General features: G+C 39.2%; 1 protein-coding gene across 3 annotated transcripts in view; it reads left to right on the top strand.

Annotated features, from left to right (window-relative positions):
- The window catches only part of EPS15 (epidermal growth factor receptor pathway substrate 15), a 66823-nt gene that overhangs the window by 3240 nt on the left and 48691 nt on the right, over window positions 1-14892 (top strand). For all 3 annotated transcript variants that reach the window (XM_027894235.1, XM_027894263.1, XM_027894225.1), the window contains 2 exons: window positions 311-386; window positions 476-583. In XM_027894235.1, coding sequence (XP_027750036.1) covers window positions 515-583 — 69 coding nt within the window. In that variant the 5' untranslated portion in view covers window positions 311-386; window positions 476-514. The remainder of the gene's footprint in view (window positions 1-310; window positions 387-475; window positions 584-14892) is intronic.

Raw genomic sequence — 14892 nt, 5'->3', positions numbered from 1 at the left:
GTTCTCCCAGCAGCTGCAATTGCTTGGGGTTTTGAGGAACATAAGGAAGCCATTTGAGCAGAGAACAAGTAACATTTTGTTTTGTTTTCTTTTCCCACTTCAGAAATGTGGTGGTGGTTTAATTTTGTGTTGCTTGTCCTATCAGGTCACTGCGTGTCATATACTGACAACATAATCATCATAATTAAGAAATTATGTTTTAGCCTGATACTGAATGTTTCTTTTTCTGCTTGTTGGTAAGTAATGTCTTTTGTTTGTTCATTCAAGTAAAAATCTCTTCCATTTTATTTTTTTTTAATGGGTAACAAAGGCACTAAACAAGTACAATCAAGTAGAAGATGGAGTGTTTTGTGTCATCTTCAGTCTCCTGCTATTGCCTTTTAAAGGTATTTTCTAGTCCCTCTATGCACATCCCAACTGCAATAAGAATAAGAACTATGTCAGAGCCTAAACATTTTTTATTTTATTTCTTCAGAATTATGTTTGGTTTAGGGGGTTATGGAGAGGAAGATAGATGGGAGAGAATCACCTTCACCCTACAAGCAGTCATTCTTCAAAGAGGATAATCAAATCAAGTATGACAGTAAGTGCCATTGTAAGTAGATTTTTCTGAAGAGATTTATTACACTGTCACTGGTTTTAATACAAATGTTTATTAAAAAAATCAGCAAGACAGTGGAAGGAAGACAGTAGTTGTTTTCTGAAGCAGACAAATAATTCTCTTGTGCCTTTCTTGCCAATTCCTGTATGATTCTATGAAATAAAAGCCATTACCAATAAGGTTTCCCAATTCTTTCCATTTTCATCTAGTTTTTCGCTGGTCTTAATGAATTGTCATAAATTCCTTTAGGTCAGGGATGAGGTACCTCGTTGAGGTACCTCAGTGTTCAGATTCTCATCCTTTCATGGCATGTGTAGAGCTGGGCTGCAAAGCGTTAGAATATTGGAGCCATTTCCCCCAAACCCGTGGAATATGTTCAGCCAAAATGCAACACCATCTCAGAAAGGCCTGCATTTAAAAGAGATAGGGATGATTCTGAAACTAAGATTTGGCTTGCCTGCAGTTGTTTAATCCCCTCTAGTGCTGTGTGTCAGGGGGATGATGCAGCAAAGACGCAGCTGACTCACCTCGCTGGCACCGGTGCTTGACAGGACTGGGAGGAGTTTGTCAGATGTTGCAGCTCGTGTTAAAAACAGGGCGTGAAGGTATTCGGCTAAGCCATTACGGTGACTCACTTAATGACCAAATCCTGTTACCAGTTCTACGGGGAAGCACATTTTAAGGGCACTGTAAAGTCGAGTAGCTCTGTAACAATAACAAAACTTGAATTTTGGTATGGTCTCCTGAGAGTAAATTAATGTTAAAGTTTTGGAGGACAGTTTGACTTAACAGCCTTATCTGGGAGTCACAGGAGGTGTAAATTGACATTTTGTGACTCAGCATTTCACTAAGAACATTTCTGAACGTCCTGAGGGGCTTTGCCGTTAAGAAATGTGGGTGTCTTCTGCACTCACACTAGAGAGAGGGCAGAGAATTCCTCCCACATGTTGCAGTCACACTTGAGATCTTTCAGTGTTCAGAGGTGAAGGCATTAACAGCAAAACAAATTTAATAGGGAAAGCAGCTTCTAAAAAATTCTGTAACTTCAACATAGTATAAATCTAGTCCTAAATAATTTTAAAAATTACCCAGCCTTTATACTGAAGAAACAGTTACACAAGCTATTTTCCAGCTGAGCTCTGGTACCATCCTGCTATATTGTATGAGTCTATGATTCTTTGCTGAGCACAGGAGTTGAGGATTCACAGCATGCTGAATCCATTTTATGCTTCTAATGCACTGCTGAGATGGGTAATGTCTCATCATTTGATTTAAGCATCTTACCATCCTCTGGGCAGAATTCATTTAAAATTTAATGCAGAAGTCCCTGCTATTTTCTCAACCGCAAATAAGTGATTTCTACTTTAGCCTCCACAGAGACTTTGAAAAGATGTGGAGGAATGCTGCTCAACTGGAATGTTCCCTTCACTGCAGCTGTGGTATGCAGCCCACTGGTACAAAAAGAAAATAAGGATAATCTCTTTTCCCAAAGCTTTCGCTTTTTTCAGAGTGTTTGGCTTATTAATATGTTTCAAATGAGGTTACTTGCTCTTTGTAGTCAGTTCTGCAAGAATGCAATACATATATCATCATCTTTTCACAAAAGTGAGACTTTTACAGGAGAGTTTGATGTGTAGCAAACTCAGCAAGGGCAATGGTAAGAACTCAATTAATATTTTGGAGTATTGTCCCTAATCATAAGGATTATGTGCTGTGTTTATTTTTCTTTATACATGATATTTATTTGTTATTCATAGATACAGAATATCAAGGGTATTATTTAAAGCTAGTGTATATACAGAGACAGTAGGTCCCAAAATATATGCATATGGTTAGGCTGTTATTAACAGTATCCATGCTCTCTGGTACAAAGTCGTATTAAAATCTGGAGGAAAAATATCTTTTTCCCTCTCTATCTCTCTTTTTTTTTTTCTTGTGTTTGTGTGTGTCTTTTTTGGCCAGGTATATAATAGAAGTCTGACTGTGGTCATTTTTAGGGTACTAAGGGGAAGTCTAAGGAGATGAAAGAAAGGATAGAAGTAAAGTCAAGGAGACATAGAGCTGAGCAATCCATCATAAAACACAAGTACATAGAATGTGTGCTTCTAGTGCTCCTGTTATTGTCATAGCCAAAAGTATGAAAGTATATGTGTTAAAACTAAGTTTCCACTGTGTCAATTTAGAATCAATTTCTGTCTCCTTTGACATTTTCTTCTGGAATTTAAGGTAAAATCATTTTTCTTTAGGTCTGGCATCACTAAGGATTTGCTCTTAGGAGGAGTCCTATATACAGTTTAAGCCCTCAATTAATATTGCCTTCATTTTGGGATGCCAGAAAGATTTTTCTTTAGGGTTACTGTTTCTTGTATAAGGATGAGAGACAAAAGTAGTAAGGAAGGGGAGAATTGACTTAGTAGAAGGAATTGGCAGAATAAACTCAGATTGCTCCCCAAAATCCTTATCTGCACTTGGACCTCGATCTAGAAAGCAGATGGGTGCTTTGCTACTGTGACAGCTCTCAGGAGGTGTCAGGAGACTATTCCATCTGAGTGTGAAGGAGCAGACTCATGCAGAATGCAGCTACATCTGATTTCCAGATAAGTGAGAATCGGTTCATGGCAGCACCTCCTGCAGATTGGTGTCAGTAGGAAGAAAACCCAGGATCAAGGATTAGGGAAAGCCCCAGCACACCCTGGTTAGGATTCCAACCTTAGCACTGTGAAGACTATGGGACATGTTACAGGACACATTAAGCTGATGTCTTGACTAAAGCAACCACTCACAACAATCAACTCCAACTCAGGTGACTTCTGAGCTGAAAATCATTGGAAGCTTGGGAGGTACACCAGGGCAGTCTCACTGCATTCTCCACTCCTACCATTTTCCATAGGTACTGGCTGTTGCCACTGCTGGAGGCAGGACACTGAGCTGTTTAGACTTTGTTTTTAGACCTTTGTTCTGAGCCAATAGTGCTATTTTTATATTATGTTCTAATTTTCCTTAAGGGAGTTATTTTTACTAGGGGACTGTATAGATATCCTTTCAAGGAAAGTTTTTGGTTGTTAGGCGTTTTTTTTCCAGTAAAAGAGTGGGATTTCTGTGAGGATCTTTAATGATATCATAGCCTTATTTTACATTTCAGTAGTCAGACCTTATTTTGCCCATTCACTACCATGAACAGTTTTGCTGACTTTTGCTGAAGCTGAAGTTGCTCAGAACTGTTGAAATACACCCAGATGTCATGGCCTGAAACAAAGGAAATCCTACTCAGCACACACAGGGCAGCTCTGTTCCTCACTTTGTAAGCCAAGAAAATCCAGGCCTTGCTGCATTTATTTGCTTCCAAGTTTCAGAAGTTTAGTCTGTGAACTTCCCAGTGCCTTGATAAACTATTTAATTTGAGCAGTATCTGCAGCATAACTTCTAAGCAAATGCTACAGTTACATTAATATTAAAATCTCTAAATGTTACTGGAGTTAACAGAATTCTCTGGACAGCTGGCAAAATGGAGAGTTGCATCGTTTGTTTTCCATTGCCCAAGAGAATTAGTTTTTGAAAATAAACTTGTGAGAAATGTACTTACAAGGAAGTCTAACTATAAAACTGGTGTACAGTGTACAGTGAAACTTGGATTTTTATAGATAAGCTGAAGTTGGCAATATTTAGGATGTAATTTCTTACTGCTGTGTGTTTACTTGAGGTATACACAATAAATAGTTTGTTTTAATTTATTGGTCAACTGTGCAATACAGTTTGTAGATCAGCAGCCTTAAGCCTTTGGAAATGAGTTACCAACAAAGGAAAGCCCGGGTTTAGCCGGGTGTTTCCAGTTCAGGCTGAACAGAACAAAAGTTGTTCATACTTGTGTGTTGCTGTGGTGTTGATGTGGTTACATGTACATAATCAAGAGCAAAATTTATCACATTGACTTAGAGATTAAAGCATGTAAATACCTACAGTTAAGCTCTGCTATCTGTATTCCATAAGCAGTGAGGAGGATCTGAGTGTTTCATTAGTATTACACTCTCTGGTTTACGTTGACGAGTTCTAATTATGCTGTTTCTAGCCTGCCAACTAGAGAAAAGATGCAGCTCTTCTGAATACAACAAAAGCAGTAGCAAATGAGCTGTTGTCTTGTCAATCTTTCAGATTTTGGCTTACATATCTGACAATTTTAGACAAAACAAAATCCTACTCACAGTTTTCTCTGATCCAACTGTCACTTACATATTGATAACATTAACCCGTTCTGTCTGTGAAATGTTACATCTACTTGGCTTTGCACTTTTGGATGGGAGTTTAATCTGTTAAGTGTCAGGGGTGATGTCTCATACATTTAATTGCTACAGTCACTGCATAAAATTTACTGATTGCACTGAATTTCTAAAACACAAGGTGGACAGAGTTCTTTTTCCTGTAGGTAGCGGACCAATCTTAAACCCTTTGTCTTGACTGTGGAGCTAACTTACAATTTCTTTGTGGTTTTTTAGCTTTACTCCTTTATCCCCCCAAATCCTTAGCTGTAGTATTGCATTGCTGCAGGCATTTCAGGGGATAATCAGCGTGGTGTTGGTGGTGCAGTGTGAAGCACAGGTACCAGTCTGCAGTGTGTAGTGCTTGGCTGACTGAAGTGATGGCTGTCATTTCTGTTCCCAGCAGCAACACGGGCATGTTCAGGAGTGTGAGTGCTCAGACTGTGTAATTAGTTTTTGGAAATGTTCGATTTTTTCATGCACAGAGAAACTGCAGTATGAAATCTGCCATTCTCTGGGTTTTTTGCATGTATTCAATAATCCTGTGTCAGGATTCCTGATGTTAAGAAATTCAGGCAATTAGATACAGTTTTGGGAGATGGACAAATTAACAGATACATATATATATTATATATATATATGTACATAGATGTATGTGTTTGTGCCCTCATGGAAAAAATCCAGATGGAAAAAAAATGGCATATATGGTAAAATCAAGACATATGGTAGCTTTAAATTAAGTTTACTTTACAGTGAAGACATTGCCTAAGGCATAATAATGCTAGCAGGAACAATGCCTCCACTTAGGCAAGCTGTGTTTTGGGCAGGGAGTTCTGTGGAAAGGCTAGGAAGAACTCTCTGGTACCATGGATCAGATTGGTTAAATGGGAAATCAGTAGACTTTATATTCCAGGTATTTAAAATTATTTATGTATGCTTAAGCTCTTCCAACCAAAGCATAAGTTAAAAAGGAATTTTGGTTTCTGAACCTTCAGGGTTCATTCCAACCTTAATTTTCAACCTTTTCTTGGCAACCTTAAAGGCCAGAAAAGTCCTATATTTTGCTGTTTTCCTGTTGGCTTTTTTTTTTAATTAAAGCTCAAATAACCCATGGAAGCTCTTAACTGCAGGGTCTGGAGCTTTATTTAAATAGCCAAACAAAAAGCTGGAAAATGTTTTATAAAATCTTGGTAGCCAGTAAAACTAAATTTGCTTTCTAGAGCAAGTAGACAGGCAGAAAATGAGAAAGGAGCACGTTCCAAGCAGATAGGCCTTGTTAATCTAAAATGGGACAAGGAAAACTTTTATCCCGCTTCATTTTTACTTTTGGATGGCGTTTGAATTGGCCTTGTGTGTTCGGCAGCTCATCTGCTGAGCCGTCTGCTTCAGATTACGAATGCTCAGAGGGCACGATGCACCCAGGAAGACACTTCCCCTCAACACAAGAAATTTGGATTGGATTTGCAGTTCGGTGATCTGCAAACATAGGCGTGCATGTACATGTGCATAACACATCTAAAGAAACTCGGTTTGTTTGGGACAAACTGAAGCATTCTCACAGCTGGAGAAACCCGAGGGAGGTTACAAGTGGAAAGCCTTAGGCCATGTTCACTGTCCTGTGCCCCCTGTCAGGGCAAAGCAAGACAGATCCACCCAAGGTTCAGGAAATTCTCTTCTGGACCAAAAAGTTCTTACTGGACTAAGAGCTAATATATTAACCAGCTTTACAGCCCACTTAAACCGTTTCTTACAGGGATTGAAGGGTAGAGAAACTGCAATTTGGCTCCCTCCGTTAATGAATCATCTCCAGTGCCATCACAGGGCTAGAGGTGAACGGGGTAGTGAATCAGAATGCTATAACCAACTAAGTACTTCTTGGCCAGGAAAGAGGATTTGATCCATAAACTTTAATGGTGCATTAGGTAAATTTTATATTATTTATGGCATCCTACTAGCACTTGTCTTTTTCATATGTTATCTGCTTTTAACATACTTTTTTTTTTTTAAGAATATATTACTTGTTCCACCCCTCCCTTTTCCTTCCTTTCCCCAGAATGCTGACTCAATTCCTTTTACTCTTTCAGTCAGCTTGCAGTTTTAGGCATTTCCTTGTCCAGTTTTCAGGGGAACACACTTTACTTCCCTCTCATCAGCACTATGCAGCTCTGTTGCAGCTGCTGAATCTCATGCTGGCTGGAGATGGAGGAGATTTCTTTGCAAGCAGCAGATACTGCCATAAGGCCATCTACTGTTCATGGAATTCACTGAAATTTTGGACTTGGGTACCAGTTGTGCAGCTGTGTATGAGAAGCAAATTTGGCAGAGATGGAAGGAATGGTAAATCTAGAACCAGCCAGGAGACTAGAGGGATAAATGCAATTTTGTCACAGATTCTCCTTCTAGATAATTTTCTTTTTTTTATAGGTTTTTGCATTAGTCAACCCCCTAGACTGCATTATCAGCAAAGTTTGAGTCCTCTTTAGTTTATAATAAATTGTGAACAGAGCATTTAACCAAATGCAGATATATTGTATTGTTTTGGCAGCTCTTATTCAATATGCATGAATAGTCTTAGTTATGGCATTAGGTTGAGTCAGGTGCTTGGAAATATTTCTTCCTGCTTGAAGTGGCACACACAGTTCATTTAATCAGATAATTGCATATGTGCAATTAGATGTGCAACATCTAAAATTTTAGGAATTTTACTTTTTGTAATAGATTCATCTGCTCATCTGCTCAAAAATAGATCTTTAAATTACATTGCTTACTCAAGTATTAAGTTCTATTACTTTTTAAATTATTAATCCCAAAAGAGCTACAGGAATTGATGAACATTATTCCGTCAACATTACAAAATTGAGGTGCCTGAAAGAAAAAAGAAAAATGAAAATTTTACCTTTTTGAACCCTGTTGGTGGAATAAATGCTTTTCCTATGTGAGCAATTTGTGAAGTGATTGCAAAGCCATAAAGGCAGGGGACAGAACTGCAGATAGGTATGGAAGTCAAGCTGTATAATGATGGTAAAGGGGACAGAGCCAGATTCTGTGCTGGGTTTGGCAGCTGCCAAGGACATAGGTGCTGTTTTGGGCAAGAGAACTCTTTCAGCCTAATGCCATCTGGGTGCTTTCCTCTGTGCCAGTTGTTATATGGGCCAAGCCGCCTGTCCTGCCTCTACCACATTTCTTGAAGTAGAAATTAGATTAAAAATACAGTAATTTCCAGTTACCTGATTGAAAACATATCCATGAAGTGCTTTAGAAACCCAAGGAAGCAATCCAAGCTTCTGTCAGAGACTTTGATCAGAAGTTTCCTCATCCATGTCCCGCAGCAATCTTTGAGTGCTTTTCCCCTTTCAAGCCTCACTGGCAGCGGAAACTCCTGATTGTAGGATTTGCTCCAATTTTTTGTACAATGCACAGGATAAATAGAATTAAATCACAAAAAAACCCTCCACACACCCCTGCCCAAGATCTTCTGTTTCATTCTTTTCATTAGTAACTAGATATCTGTATTTATAAATACAACAATATAGGTTTTCTTCACCTTGATCTCTACAGGGTGCCTGTATGGTTTGTATTTTTGGGCTGGCAACTGTGCCATCTAGCTAATGGATTTGTTCTGTGTAGGAGACCCACAGCTAATTTTTAGTCTGGGATTTATTCCCTGCTTAGAAGAATTGAGTTAAATTAAGAAACTCATCTGTATATTCATTTTACAGTTAATTAAGTAGCTCTAATGATCAATTTTCAGTATGTTCACCTGCTGAATATATTCAGCTGATGAAATATCTTTTATTACAGATAATAGGACAGGAACATAAGGTGACACAGAGGTGAGCAAGTCCTCATCAGCTGGTGGAGTTCAAATTCCATTAATGCCTTTTTGCATCCAACCCGACATGTGCGCACCTTAAACTATTCCATTAAGGCTGAATCACTGCTGCATTACTTCAGCAACTCAATCTGAAAAAGCCCAAACAAAACCAACTAAACAAAAAAAATCAGTCATTAAGCAAATAATTTGGTCATCTTTAGGGATATTTTGTGTTTCAATGACATTGTGTGTTTAACCAAATGAGAACATATGTTGAATTGTGAACTATATTTACTTTATAGCAATAAGAGAATATTCAGTCTTGGATATTTAGCAGTCATATTTATGTGTTTAAAACATTTTTAATAAAGGAAAGTATTTTAGGTGCTATCTCATCAGTCAAGTTAGATTCCATTATTCATAGAACCAAACTGATGTAGAAGAATGAAAAAATATAATTGCTCATCAATTACTCAGTAGTCCAAAAAACAAAGGGAGGTTTTAAGGCAACATTCCTTACTCTTACATGTTGACACCAGTGGGATTACATGTTTTGCTCTTAAAGGAACATTCTGCCTGCTGGTGTTGTGCAATAGTTGGCCAAGTAACAGAAGAGATTCCTCTCCCTGCTACAGAGCTGTAAATCAGAAATACTCCACATGGTGGTTTCTCATTTATGGACATACAGCAGGGTTGTGGTTCTGAGAAGGGGAAGTGCAGCAGGAGTGTCTGTGGAGATTCCTGCAGACTCACCCCAAATTCCTTCTGCCTGCAGAAAGAGCACTGCAGTGTGGTATTTGATAGATTACACAAAGTGCAGTCTCCTTTGTATGATTGAAGTTTAGAAAATTTTTTAACTACTGCTGTAAAATTAAACACAAATATTGTGTTGTCTTGAATGTGTGTTTTGCTGTTAGTGCCTGAATTGTTGCTCAGCTGGAAAACTGGGTTGCAGGTAGTAGGTTACTGTGATTTGGGGTAGGGTTTTTTTGTCTTGTGATCATTATTGCATCAGTGTCATTTTAGTTTACTATTTCCCAAACCATTTGCATTGTTATGACTGCAGTTATGACTTAATGAATATGAAAGAAAATTGAGAAGGTAAGAATATATAAGAAGATAAAAATAATTAGGAGGACAGGAAAAGAAAGTCTCAATAAGAAACACCTGCTAGTATCAAGATGTACAATAATGCCATAAAAATGGCATCATGTCATAAATAGTTATGAGTCTGTCTTACAGACAATTTCATGAAAAGAAAAATTATCAAATGGTCAATAATATGCTCTTTTACCCAATTACTTCTTGTATCTTAAAATTCTGAAATTAATTAATGATCTTTATGAAGTCAAGAGTGAACTAGTTTGAGGTTAGGGGAACGTTGGGAATTCAGTATGTAGATTATATTTTTTAATATTTTCTATTTGCTTAAAACATGATAATCCTATAATTACAAGCCATACATTCCCTGGATTTATAGTATAGACAACATGCCTATGGAAACAGGGAGCAGAAGAAACTGCTGGCAGGAACCTTCCCGCCAGCTACTTTGTAAATGTATTAGTTTTCAACCCCCATTTTGGTTTAATATACAGCAGACACTACAATATTGATGTGTTTAATTTATAATGAAGACTGATGCTGTTTCAGCAGTGATGTTGCTTGTTCTGTTTCTGTCAGAACATGTATTAAGGAGCAAGTTCACTGTTCAAGGAGCAGTGAAATCTCCAACTGCTACATTAGCTGGACATCATGTCTAATTAATGCCTATTGCAGATTTTTCTAGGTTTCAGATACACTCTTGAATTAAAAATGCCACTCTGCTGTCTGCCATCCAGCTAATTGCGTAGAGGTCAAGCTTACCTCTTGTGTGCATCAACATTTTCTCTTATTCTTTTGCAGCATGAGGTGTAGCCCCATGAAATTAGCTCATATAAATTAGGTTAAGAAAATATGCTTACAGTCTTAATGAAATGATAAATTGTGTATGCTTTAAAATGGCATAGATGGGTCTGCTGCCTTTTAGATTTGCCATCTCTTCTATCAAATGTAATTGTTTTGAAGAGATTCACTCAAGCCCTACTCAGGTTATTTTCAACTGTAACATTCCAATCTCTTAATAAAAATTCAAGATTGTTTGTTCTGGTTATCACAGTTGAAAAATAATTTTGGCTTTTGGGATTCTGAATATTTACAGTATAAATGGCATCATTTTACATAAACAAAGAGGTACAATTATTCCATACTGTGCTCTGTTTCTGCCAGATGAAGAAGTTAAATTCAGATATATTCAAGTATTTCTGAACATCTGAACTGAAAACACTTTGGACGTGAAGAAATATGCAGTTACCTTAATATCCTAGTTTGTGCTTCTTTAATACTGTTACAGTTTTGTATAAATTTGATCATCCCACAACCCACTTTGAAACACTTTCAAGGCACTTAAAACTTTGAAAGTCTGCAAACCACCTTAAGAAGCCAAGAGCACAGCACAAGAGGAATTAGCAGATCATTCCTCTATAGTTTTCATAATGATCACTGTACATACTCTAGTAACCAGACATCCTCCCAGAAGATACACTGTAGGACTCACACATTACAGGTTTTATGCAAAAAACCCCCATAAATTAACAGATCCTTATGGAAGGAAGGTCAGAGTCAGGCTGTATGATTGGAATGTTCTTTTGTGGCCTTAAAACATACCAGCCTATCTGTAACCCTCTGTCTAGAAAACTTGGAGCTGCATAAACTGTAAAGAGCACATAAAGCGTATCCTGGGGTGGTTTCTAGTTGAAGGCACGCCTGCAGTCCTGGCTTCCTAAACCAGCTTGTGACACTACTCCTGGAAAGCACCCTGAGATTTCTGATAAAGGGTGACTTCAGTCTAGAGATCATCAAAGTTTTGTGTGATGATCTTCCTCGTTTCTCAGGAGGGATCTCTCAATAATCCAGGTGTGGGAAAATGCTGTTTGGGATCAGGAGGACGAGTGTTGCTGGGCTCTCTGAACCCTGTGCAGTGTAAGACAGTCTCTGTTTACCTGTGAGGAGGTTCCCTCATATTGTGTTCTTTGACCATAGGACAGTGGCTCTTTTATAGGCCAGGATTTTGTGTGTTCATGCACACGGTTCCCTTAGTTCTGGAAAACTTAAAATGGTGTAATCCTTCCAACCTTTAGATCCCTGAATCTGTATATGCAATACTGGAGCTACTAATCTGCCTTGCCCTGGAATTCCAAAGGGCTGGGTGCATCATTCCATGCTCAGGTATGCAGGAGGCAGGAGTGAGTCATTCCTCTCAGCCTCCAGTGCTTATGGCTTGTAGGAACACTTTTCCTGGAATGAGCAGAACAAGTCATACTAAATGCCTGTGTGATGTTTGGGGCTTCCTGTGTGCTTGTCCATAGGGTAAACAAGGCTATAAGAAAGGAAGAGATGGACAGTTTTCCAGGGAAACCAGTGGATATGATTAAAATGCTTTTAGGCATGTTTGCTTTACTAGAAAACATATTTGGTGATCGTAAGAGATTTATAAAACACAGAGGTCATGAGTGTCTGACTCTGACTGATGAAAGGCCTTTCTATACTGTCTTGCTGTAGCACAGGTTTCAAATTCAACTGTACCAGAACAAGTTGCTTTATCCTCTTACAGAGTGTCTTACAGTGGGGATTTGTATCAAAATGGTTCTACTGCTGCTGTGCTCGCTGCACTGCTGCAAGGCCCAGCCTTCACGTGCCAGTTGGCTGGGTTTGATTTGTTAGCAGTCACTTGTCTGTCCAGTGTAGACATAATCTCATGCATTGTACTTCTAAAGAAACAATAAAAATCATTGAGATCTGGTACCCATTTGTCAAAATGTCAGTGCTTAGAATGATAGAAAGTCCTATTATACTTACAAACAGTAGCATGCTAATATTCTGTTCTCCATGTCCTTTTGGTTATCAAGTGTCCAGTAATAGAGGATATTACGACAAAAAAATTAACATATAGCAGTTAGTACAGAGCAAATTACAGATAAACACATTTCCTGCAAGAGTATTTATGTTGAAGGGAAAAGATATAAAATGAAACTGTTACTTTAAGTTGTCACACTTCATTGACCTTTTGACTTCCTTATGTTCTTAACAAGCTTTCCCAAAACCCCAGCACAGAATCCTACCACTCCTTACACAATACTCAGTGCAGAAGATATTGCAAAAGGTCAATATTCGTGGAGTCTGTAAGGGAGAGGCAGAAAAATGGGATTTCCACTGAGGAGCAAATGCAGGAGAGGTACAGTTGGGAAGTCCCCCAGTTCCAGAGTTCAGGAGATCTTCCACCCTAGCCAAGCCCTAGTGAGCTGCTCATGGCTAAACCAGAAAGGCAGTTGTAGGGCACTGTTTTGCAAACCTACCAACAGATTTTAGTGGCTGTAATTTTTCTCTTGACAGAAAATAAGTATGAAGTCCAGTTTTATGACCTGATGTCAGGGGATGACATTTCAACTCCAGCTCACAAACAGAGAGGTGTTTCCTTCTGGGAGCTGTCATCGTAGATTTGTGCCAACCTGCAGTACAATCATTTATTGTCAGAAGGCTGACAAGTGCTGTTGTAGTTGTTACAGAGATATCTGAAGCTCTGAGCTGGTTGTTTTAACTCAGGTGGTTGGAGGCATTCAGGACAATTTGACTGTGAGATGCACAGAATGATCAACAACAACATGACCACACAAATTCAACATTGACTGTATGAAACTCATTTTAATTTGCAGAGGCCACAGTGGTTACCATGAGTTATTCTTGCCCTCTGACTGTGTACAGAGGGGTCACGGATGATGACTGAAAGTCCACCTGTCTCTCAGAGGAGCCAAGTGTGCTGTAGGCACTGCCAGGGTGAAGGTACATAACCACATACCTGGCACTGCCTGCTAAAGTTCCTAAGCTGCAAGTGCAACTGCTGGTTCTGCTCAGGAGAGCTCCACAGCAGTATGGAAAGGCTCTCTGGAGCAGTGCACTGCTGCTCACTTCACAGTTGGAGAGACAAAATGGTGGGGTTTGTTCTTGTGTGTATTTTCTAACCCAGAGGCTCCGGGAAGGTCAGGCCCTTGAGAACATTCATTTGGCCAGAGCACCCTTGTTCCAGAGCCTCGCTGCAGCTGAGGACCTAGTCCTGGACTGAATGGGAAACACTTGATGCAATACCCAGCTGAGAGAAAGGGAACAGCAGCAAGAACACATCTGCTGAGCCAGACAGCCTGCCCAAAAAATCCTGCTCACAGCAGCTCTCCACATCAAGCCTCTAACTCCAGAGCCAGGTCCCAGGTCCCTGTTTTGCATTTTCTTTCTGTCTGCAGTGAGAACACATCAGCCTGGGTGTAACCTCTCTCCTGAGAGGCCACCAGTCCCTGCCAAGCCGTAGATATTCTCCTCGTCCAGGAGAGGAGACAGAGAGGCTGAGAAAACAACTGCCAGAGCAAAGGGCACACACATGAGATCATGGGAGCTGACAGAAACCCTGGACCTCCAAATTCCTACCGAGGGGCCCCTCCCAAATACTGATGGCCTCAAACACTGCTGTCCCCTAGAGACACAGCTGTAGTTTAATTTCTTCCAGTTTAATAGCTTCCAGTTTAATTTCCAGGTATTAATTATTGTGGGATAGTATTCCTATTTTAATCAAAGAAGAAAAATATCAACCTAGAAATCTGAAAACCTGCACTGTTTTCTAGGAATTTTGCTTAGGAGAGAATAAGTGTTAGGTGGAGTAGAGGTGTGACTGTGTATGTGTTTGAAGAATGGTGTGAATATTTTTATGCCTATTCTGTTTGCTTTTTGTGTTCTTCCCCTCTATGTCTTCTTTGTCTTGCTGCAAAAACGACTGAGAAGCAGGTTGGTAAAGCAGAACTTTTATAAAACCTTTATTACGGAGTAGGTGGGAAGGAAGGATTCCACATGTTTCATGACAGATGATGAGCGCTAGCAGCTCAGGATGACTGCCAGCTGAGGAATGACAGGATGCAGAGGTGGGGCATGAGCACGAAACTGAGCTGAGGAGGACAAAAAAAATGTGGCGGTAGAGAATTAAGAACAGAGAAAGAAAACAAAGCATGGTGGGAAACCTTTCCAATCGTCAAGTATGACTTCAGGTGATTTTCTCTTATTGTTCCCAATGTGTATTTCAAGTTTAAATTTGTGCCTAATCCATCTTGAGGTGAAGTATAAAAATAGGAACATTTTCTTTCCACCCT

This window comes from Empidonax traillii, unplaced genomic scaffold (assembly GCF_003031625.1).
Source record: "Empidonax traillii isolate 1590-97213 ecotype Southwest subspecies unplaced genomic scaffold, ASM303162v1 scaffold15:size5535645, whole genome shotgun sequence".
Taxonomy (NCBI): domain Eukaryota; kingdom Metazoa; phylum Chordata; class Aves; order Passeriformes; family Tyrannidae; genus Empidonax; species Empidonax traillii.
Note: the sequence above shows the minus strand (reverse complement) of the source record. Positions and strands in the feature narration are given on the sequence as shown.